The 9726-nt window shown below is 38.5% G+C and overlaps 1 protein-coding gene across 2 annotated transcripts; it reads right to left on the bottom strand.

The window, feature by feature from the left end:
* Positions 1-149: 149 nt before the first annotated feature.
* Positions 150-9114, bottom strand: slc16a13 (solute carrier family 16 member 13). 2 transcript variants are annotated; one of them, XM_067523390.1, is made up of 6 exons: positions 8896-9114; positions 5795-6025; positions 4831-4974; positions 4472-4728; positions 3470-4001; positions 150-2596 (listed from the first exon to the last, which is right to left on the bottom strand). In XM_067523390.1, the coding sequence occupies exons 2-6, from the start codon at positions 6021-6023 to the stop codon at positions 2373-2375; spliced, it is 1386 nt and encodes a 461-aa protein (XP_067379491.1). In that variant the 5' UTR covers positions 6024-6025; positions 8896-9114; the 3' UTR covers positions 150-2372. The 2 variants fall into 2 exon arrangements, with proteins under 2 accessions (XP_067379491.1, XP_067379490.1); XM_067523389.1 differs by lacking the exon at positions 8896-9114 and adding an exon at positions 6242-8889.
* Positions 9115-9726: the final 612 nt, after the last annotated feature.

Here is a 9726-nt window from a genome sequence, read left to right as displayed (position 1 = left end):
ATACAGCAGCAATGTGTTTGCATCAGTATCTTATTGTGAGGAGTAACAATGTCCATCAGAGGGCGCCATTCTTTCGTGACAGGTGATTTAAAGTGCCAGAACATCTGCCTTTTATGTTAGATACAAAATAAACTGCTAGACACCTTAAATATAAGTATTATTTTTTTTAATTTAAACTGTTTACAAAATGGAACATTTTACAAGTGACAATTTGTAGACATTTTTAGTGATATGTCTAAGAGTCAGCACTTTGAATCATAAACTGCAGAGAAAATAATTGCATTAAAATGAGCATTTTCCCAGAAATGAAAAATTACCAAAGCCCTCGTTTCAGTAGTTGCCAGTATGATGAAGTGACATCCTAAGCAATTGACTTTGGCACTGACAGGACCCTAAAATTTGTTAGCAGAGACCAGGTTATAGTCACCTGGTTGTGACATGCTTGCAAAACGTCTTTTCCTTTCGGCTGTTCCCTTTCAGGGGTCGCCACAGCGAATCATGTGCCTCCATCTAAGCCTGTCTTCTTGCAAAACTGGTTTCCTTTATCTGTTCTTAAAGTCAAAGAGCTCTGATTTACAAAGGCAGTATTAGTTTATGGTTTAGTAATGTACAAAGTGCAAATGTGATTGTATCATCAGAAAAATGCACTAGTGAAATAACATTCTTGTTTTCCTGCACTGACGGAAAAATAAACTCCTGACTTGGAGAGAGAGAACACTATTGGTGTCTCCAGCTGATGAACAGCACACAGTTCTGGTAATTATTAAAAAGAAGTGTAAAGGCTAACAACCCTTAGAAAGGCTCAGTAATGACTGTCTTCACTGTTTACCTAAATCTTTTCCCATAATGTTCTGCTTAATGTCACATGTGTGTCATTAAAAGAATCTAGTTCAAATGAAGAGAAAATGAGTCATGTGCAACATACAGACAGGTGACAAAAGGAAAACCAGCAGAGTCTTGAAGCACCATTCTTCCAAATTATATTCCCTCATTTGGGGTTTTGATAATGGAGGTGTACGTGATTCGTAGAGACTCTTTTCTCTAAGGGGACAAGTGGAGTCAAGAGAGGGACAACTACAACCCTTAGATTTTTAATTTTGCCATCTTGATCCAAAAACAGTAACAACTGGGCCTGCTCAGCATTTTACATGTGACTGGCTGTTATTTGCTCAGTCATATCATGCAGTGCACGTGTGAAAGCATGTGCATTGATTAAGTTTCTTTAATTATGTATTTAGGCTTTTATTTGTCACCCATCTGTAGTTGATACAATATACAGTTGCAGAAAAAGTAATAACAATATGCAATTTCCTGTTTTTTTTTTAAAAATTGGTCATAAAATGTGATCTGATCTTCACCAAACATAATTTTTCTAAGCTGACAAAACATAAATATTTATAATGTTTTATGTCTTTATTGAACTGTCATTAAAAACACAAAGTGATGGTAGAAAAAGTAATGGCACCACTAGTCTTCATATGTCACTAGATGTAAACTGAAGTCAAGTTTCAGTAAACTTGGAGTGCAATAGATGAAACGTGAAAAGAGGTGAGCTTTAGAAATACCCTCATTTACAAAAACACTCCAAATGTTCGTATTCACAGGCAGGATCACATGAGGTGAGCAATGCCTCACAACGCTTGTGAGGCAAATGTGCCATTAATATTATGCTAATGAAAAAAATCTTTATTTTACTCATTTTGCCATTTCAACATAAGCGGAAATAATAGATGTGTTCAATTAAGACATAAAAGATTATGACTGTTTGTGTTTTGTCAGTTCACAAATACTGTGTTTGTTGATATTTGTGATTTTGATGACAATCAAATCGCATTTCACGCAGAAAAAAAGGAAATTCCCAAAAGTAAAGTACCTTTTTCTTTCGAATGTGTCAAATGGTTGGTCTTAAAGCCAAGAAAGTCAGATTAATTTATTTTCATATGAGCAACTCAAAAATGTAAGTTGTGCTTCTTACTTTTGTAGAGATATAAGCTGAATGTGCAAACATATGGCATTTGAAATAAACTAGAATCTTTTCTTTACATTGTCTGTCTGACGTACCATCCGTTTCTGCATGTGTAACCACACATCTGTGCATTGTAAATACTGAAATGCCCATATGTTCTTGAAGGCATTAAGAATTAAGCTGAGGTAATGCGGCATTATCTGTAACAGTGTGAGGAACTCACTGGCCCCTTTCTGCTGTTTTCACAATAAACTTCACTTCATGGCTGAGGTAGCAAACATGTGGCCTTTCATCAATAGGTGCATCAACATACTTTAGGGTAGGGGCCACTCTTTTACTGGCTGAAGAATATAAACTCTTTAACCCTTAATTTACATAGCCATGCAGATTATTGAGCTGAGCTATTTCACCTGTCACCCTGACTCGTGTCAAAGGCTGAACTATTGATCTGTTCCAACTCTGACTGTAAACCCTTATCTTTGTCCTCGTGGGAATCTCTCTTAGGAGGGGGAGGATCTGTGCAGGAGAAGTAGTGAGGCAGCGTCACCATGGTCAAAGTGCTGAGAATAGGGAAAAAGCCAGCGACCACGAAGGAGGCCAGGTAGTTGCCCGTGATGTCTTTAAGCAACCCTTTGACATGAAGGCAAAAGAAATGAGACAATATTTACATTAAAACCCAGAACACATCAACAAGAGAGCATCATGACATTCCACAAGAAGCATAAGAAAACCTGTAAAGAACCTAAATAAAGTGTTATGCTGGATAACACACTGTAAATGCAAGTTCTGATTATATAGTTGTATATAGTTATTTCATCAACTAAGTTACAATTTAGTTGAACTTTAGCATCCCGTGCATTTTCCCCCAAAGTGACAAGTCCAAACGTCTCCCGGAAATTTATAATACATTTATCTCCAAACTGTGTGATTTACTTCATGATACAGCAAGATTACAGCTAGCAACAACGAGGAACAATGTGGTAATACTCATCCAGGAAAAAAGTCAGTTATACAGGAAACCTTTTCATTACGGAAGAAAATTGGTGTACTCTGCTCTGGATTTCACCACCCTTGGTTTTTAGTGAAGCTACTTTATACTAAAGAAATAGTCTCTAAAAACATAACAGTGTGTTCTGTAAACTATTAATTTGTAATTCTGATGCAATTTTAGAAGTCTCATGTAGAGCTGAAGAAATTATAACCAAAATAACATTTTTGTTGCTTTATTAAGATAACTCACTCACATTGGGAAAAATGTGAGTAATCTTTACGCCAATTAATGTTTAACTTCTGGCTTAACTTTAATAACTTTTTGTTCACTTAAGATAATACGAAACAAGGTAACATGACCTCCACTGGGAAATATGTGTATATTAACTCACTGCACAACCAAAGCTGTGCACCCAGTAGTATTATGGTGTAACTATAAACTTAGCTTTGAGTGACTCTACACACTTGATCTCATCAACACTATGTCATATTGCTCCTTTAGTGTGCTTGTACCTGACAGAGGTGTGCCCACCAGTCCTGCACTGCTCTCGATCAGCTGTATCAGGCCAAGTGCCTCCATCATCCGTTCCACGCCCACTATCATGGGAACCACGGCAAATGACAGAGAGGTCAATGCCCCGGAGCAGAAGCCATAGAGGAGGCTGATCACCATCAGTGCAGAGTAGGAGCCAGACAAGGAGCTTACAGGGAGTAGAATGATAAACACTCCCGCCAGCGTCGTCCACAAACTCAGTAAATGAATAAGGCGAAAGTGTCCCAGGTCTGCGAACCAGCCTGACACTACGCGGCCCAAAATGTCTGTGGCCCCAGCAGCTGACATGACAAAAGCGGCTTCATACTCGGAGAAGCCGACTTGGCGGCTGTGAGCCACCAGGTGGAAATATGGCACAAAGTAGCCAATGTTAAGAAGTGCAATGGCCAAGCTGTACGTGAGGTAGGGCCTCTCGCAGAGAAGCTGCAGTTGCAGATAGGACGAGACTTGCCGCAGCACCGCAGAACACGAGAACCTGCTCTTTGAATCCACCTGGGGAGAAGGAGAGAGAGGGAGATGCTGTGCTTCATCTGCAAATAAGTCATGCAACATCTCTGGGTTATTCTAGGCATAAAGCTGTTTCTTATTTAACACAGCTTTAGTCAGCATTAACAGGACAATGTGAGCACAAGTGTAAAACTTCACAACACAGTTTCACTGATAAGAGACCAGACTAGAAGATGACACTGATGGTAAGTGTGTAAAAATATGCATTTATGTAATTTGGGTGAGCTTGGTAAACCACATATTCATAGTATTATATTGTGACTTTGAGAATATAATGTGTGTCAGAGGAAAAAGCAGTGTTTGGTACATTTATCTGCGTGAAATAAAGTAACGTTTTTTATTTGGAACCGGATTTTAAGGAAATAGTGAAAGTTTTAACTTTCACTACTTTAACTTTTAACTAACAGAATTAAACTTTTCTGCTTTGTAAGATAAAAGGTTGAGATTTGTCCCACCTTTTCTAGAGATTTAGAGCGTTTCTTTGGGCGGATGAGAGCCCCACATGGGACAATGTTGAGTGTGAGGCCCCCCAGAATCAGGAGAGCACCTCGCCAGGCATACATCTCCACCAGCAGCTGGAAGAGCGGATTAAAGGCGAAGGAGGAGAGGCCTATGCTGGAGAATGCCAGTCCCAAAGCCAGGGTGCGGTGCCGAGTAAAGTTAGCCATGACTGTGGCCACCATGGGAGTGAAAACCAGTCCCCAACCCAAACCTGGAAAAGAGTGGAGAGGTCAGATTGAGAAGTATCTAAATGTGTTTCCTAAACCAGATGGAAAAATAGCTTCTGATGGTTTTTGGCTTTGTGATATGCTACCTGAAAGGACACCCATGGTGAGGTAAAGGTGAACAAGACAGGTGGCCTGTGAGGCAAGTATGAATCCGAGTCCTGCAAGAAAGCCCCCAACCATCACCACCATCCGAGCATCATATGCATTACACAGCGCTGCAGCCAGAGGACCTGCAAAACACACACACATACATGTCTCCATTTATCAGGTTTTTTGGCATAGAGTGAAACACTGTGAACCTACAAACTGATAAGTCATCAAGTAAAAGTTACATTCTTTCCTTCGTTTTTAATCCAATAGAAAGTAGCATGTAACCACCAAATAAATAACAGATTTTTGATATGAAACTACACATGATTTTATTTTGTTCCCCCCTTTTTTTCCCTTAAATATCTTTTCAGTCAATTAGTCAAAATCAGTCTTATTCCACTATATATGCTCTGTGTCAGCTTGTTTATTCTCTATGAAGCTGACAGACATATTTGGTATCTTTGCAATCTCCCTCAAATTTTTTTAACTAAAGTTCTTTTGGTTTGAACAGTGTTTGGCTGCACAGCATGACTTGTTAATAAATGATCCACTGGTTCAGCCCTTTTTTCCAAAACCACATTTAAAATGTCTGAGAAATCAAATGTGCCTCTTTATTTGTATGTGGCTCCCCCTTAGTTCAGGTATAAATAGGTTTAATATAAAGCTTTAATACTGCAGATATATTATAAAAATGCTAAAAGGATTTGTGTTTTCGATGATTAATTGATGTATAATGAATTTATGTAATTCATCAGGAAAACCTGAGGTTAAAACTTTTAACTTGTTGGTCAAAAACAAATACTGAATACATCAATAATTAACAGCTCTATAATTTACCTATAATTATAATTTTACCTATCAATTTATGAATTACCTGATCAGTTTCACAGAAAGAAAATCAACAAATGAATCAATATTGTGCCATTAGAAACAGCACATTGACAAGCATTAATGACTTACTGAAGAACTGCAGCGATGCCAAGCCTATTGAAGAGATCCAGGAGATGGCCTGAGCGCTCTCCTGAAAATAAAGCACAAACTCCACAAAGAAGATCCCCAAGCTGCGCATCAGGCCAAACACAATGCTGTTTACGACAAACAGGGCTCCGACCAGCACCCAGCCCCAGCCTCCGTCTGGGCCCTCTGCTTCATTGCTCTGGTCCTCTGATTTAGGTTTGAGGTTGGCCATGTCTGTGAGAGGGTTGTTTATAAAACTGATATTAAAGGCAAAGCAGCAGTGAAGCAGAACGAGGAGAGCAGACGAGAAGGAAATGAAAGTGCCTAGCACATGGAGACATAAGCCTCAGGAAATGCAAGTAGCTCTGCCCGTGCAGACAAAGTCTCACTGACTATCACAGCTGCAGGGAGTATCCCTGTGGCTGTCAAGTGGCATAACCATTAACTTACCACAGGCCAATAAATTCTCTGGTCGTGCCATCGCGATGTGACAAGGCTACTTGACATGTTGTCCATTTGAAAACAAGATGTAGGTAAGAGGTGAATTCTGTTGAAACATTGTTGTGTTCAATACTAAAAAAACAAAACTTAAATCTAACAAAAGATAAAAGTTTTATTAATGATTTACGGGGTGAACAGGGTTTGTTGCACCATTACATCTTTAACCAGGACTCTGAATGTGTGATGTCTTACACCAACTAATTGTTAAAATTCCCTCTCAGGCAATTTCAAGCAAAAGCATTTGGTGTGCGATTTACTAAGCAGGTAATCTAAATCCATCACAATAAAAGCACCATTTTCTGTCTGCTTTTCAGCTGTGGCAGAGAGGAAACTGTCTTGATCACATCATTTTAATGCAAAGTAATCGAATGCACAGCTCAGGTATTTCTTCTCTCACACCCAAATCAGCAGCAGAAATACTTGAACGTCTTGCTGGTTAAGTGCTTTTAAAATCTCTAACGCCTCACCGTAACAACAACGCATGTGTCATCACATTATTGTTCATAGGAAAACTGCTCCTCAAACACAACTGTGCTGCCATAACAACAAAGGGATCACGAGATGCTTTTACCCTGTGAAGAAACAGCTGCTGCAGCACAAAAAGAAAAAAAAAAACAATCAGCTTACTCAAAGTTTCTTCTTCTGGCAGTGACCATATGCTTTTATTAGTGACTCTCTGGGATCTGCTATTACTGGGAATTTCTGGAATAATTTACCCTCACATTTTCACTTTGTATATTTTGTCTTTGTTGTTTCCCGAAAACTGAAAACCTTTTTAAGTGACTCATCACACCACAAAAGCTTTCATTCTAATTTTGTAACACTTTTTAACAGTTTCTCATCATACTTAAGTTTAATATGTCCTGTGCTTGCTTCTGTCAAATTTAAATTAAAATCAGAAAACGTTCAACATTTTAATGTTTGATAGAAAGTAAAATAAGTAAACTCTGACAACAATAATGCTGCTGTTGAGTTTTGTGTCCTTACTATGTTGTTTATTTGCTGAGTCTGAGAACAGAGTTGAAAATAAGCCAAAAGTACCACGACCTGATCCCTTCCTAGCCTAATTAACCTCACTTCACTGGTGAAGTGAGGAATTAGCAGCCCAAGCCAGTGTGAAACACACATGCAGACACAAAGACTTAGCATTAAAAAGGTAGAAAGATTAATGCAAAAACAAAAGTAATTTCAACACCTGCAGTACATGTTTCACATTGCTATGATAACTTTATATTAAAATAACACGGAATGAAAGTTTGAGAAGGTGCGTGCAGTAGATTTACAGTACACACACCTGATTTCAAAGAAGCTTATGATTGTGTAGAGTTTGTCTTTGTATTTTTCTTGCCAAATATTTGTCTTTGGAAAAACATCATGGAAAATTACAGCAAAACTGTATTAAGGGATGGAATTGTGATTTAAAGCTCTGAGGCAAGAAGATCAAACGTTAAATCCCTAGACTGGGTATTTGCTGCACATATCAATAAGTCAATTGTTCCTAGTCAAAAAGAACATCTCTAATATCCACATTGTCATTCTTCCTAGAACAAAATACATCACTTTTGCCATACATGTGTGTTGGGTTTTTAAATCATTTTAGACATCAAGAATGAATATTGTTGATATAGGCCATATTTTAAGACAGTTTAAGACAAGTTTATTTTCAGATATCCAAAATGGAAATCATATCCGTCATCCATTATAATCCTATAGTTTATTATGTGAAATTATCTTTATGACCAGTAACAATTGCAATATATATCTGAAATGGGAGTTTTCGCTAGTAAGAATTTTGTTGAAGATATCCTGAATATTATTTCTTGATCTCTAAGATAACGTTGTGGATATCTAAAATTGAAAGCCCAAAACACATGAATGGCAATAAATCTGACATTTGACCTAGGTAGAATTGCAATGTGGATATCTCAAATGGCAATTGTTAATATCTGAAAAGTTGTTTTTTACTAGGAAGAACTGAATTGCGGATATGTGCAGCAGCTATTCAGTCTAGCTATTTGATGTTAAAACAGCAACTTGTAATTTTTAAGTTGTTTTAGTACTAGTTTTAACTGGCGAAATAGAAGTTGTACATATCATCAAAGACAATTTCTGTGACAGTGTGAACACGTGGATCCCGGACTGGACACACACATCTGAAAACACAAGCTGCTCCAGTCTTTTACTCCTAGCAGCTGCACAAACAGTCACGTGGTCTCATACAAGGTCTTAAACAGGCAGACAGGTACAGGCGTGAACGCGCAGCGGGAGCTCTGCACGTGGCCGAGGTGACGTAGACTCTACACGGCAGTTGAGCGCCTGCTATAATGTGCAGCCTTACAGGAACAAACACGATGCAATAAATGCAATTATAACAAGTGTTTCGGGGATGAAGGCATATTGTTAATGTTTTAATATTGTGCACGGTCTTCGCAATAGCGATATGAGTAGCGATTACTGTGAAAATAATTCATAGCTACAAAAACAGATGAAGCGGGCTGTGAACTACATGTGTTTAAAATGGGTCAGCTCAGTCTGGACACTGTTTAAAAATGAAACGCAGCCCGATAAAAAGCGTAATTTGCTGCTAATTCGACAACACTCACCCTCAGAACCCGGTCAGCCGGTTTTTTCTGGTGCAGCACATGATTCTAAGCTCACGGTGGTAAACAGGATATGAAATGTTCACTACTGTCATTCCCTGTCAGCGCGAGCTGGGGAGGAAACGTACAACAGTCAAAGCCGCGGTCACCGTACACGCCGCACTTGCTGCGTCGGCCCGTTGCTGCGGTATAGCAACGTCGTCGCCATATTGGACCGGGCAAGACCCGTCCTATAAAGATAATAAGCATTAGAACGTTTGAGTTTGTCAACTGATTTCAATAAAAATGTCTTTATATTAAAGAGCTGATGATGTAGGTCTAGTAAAAAAAAGTCATGTCTTAAGTTTGTTTGCTAAAAACTCGAGCGGTGTCAACGCAGGATTACTATTTTATAAACAAATAATGGAAGAAATAACCAAACATTTCGTATGTAAACCACAGATCTGACATATTCTCTTTTGATAATGGAATGTGCAGACATTTTTTTACATAACGCTATATATTGTCTGTCAGTGAAAAAGAACGAGGGCATTTTTGCCAAGTAAATGCTATTTATATCTATCTATCTAAAAACCCAGTCTTACCTGGTCCAATATGGCGGTGACGTTGACGCGTTATCTTACTGGCTAGTTTTATGGGGTCTGCTGATATCTTCAAAGCGGCGTGCACTTGCGCAGTCACGCATCGCACAGAAATTATATTAATTCCTCTGTAGATACTTTTAAATATATTTGAATACCTAAGGATATTTGCCTACCCATCATTATTTGTTATTTGATACAGAATGTTTGTTTTTACATTTCTCTTCCCGAAGTGGCAGAAGTAACACAAACT

The sequence above is a fragment of the Channa argus genome, chromosome 12 (genome assembly GCF_033026475.1).
Source record: "Channa argus isolate prfri chromosome 12, Channa argus male v1.0, whole genome shotgun sequence".
Taxonomy (NCBI): domain Eukaryota; kingdom Metazoa; phylum Chordata; class Actinopteri; order Anabantiformes; family Channidae; genus Channa; species Channa argus.
This window is presented reverse-complemented; position numbering and strand designations above follow the sequence as displayed.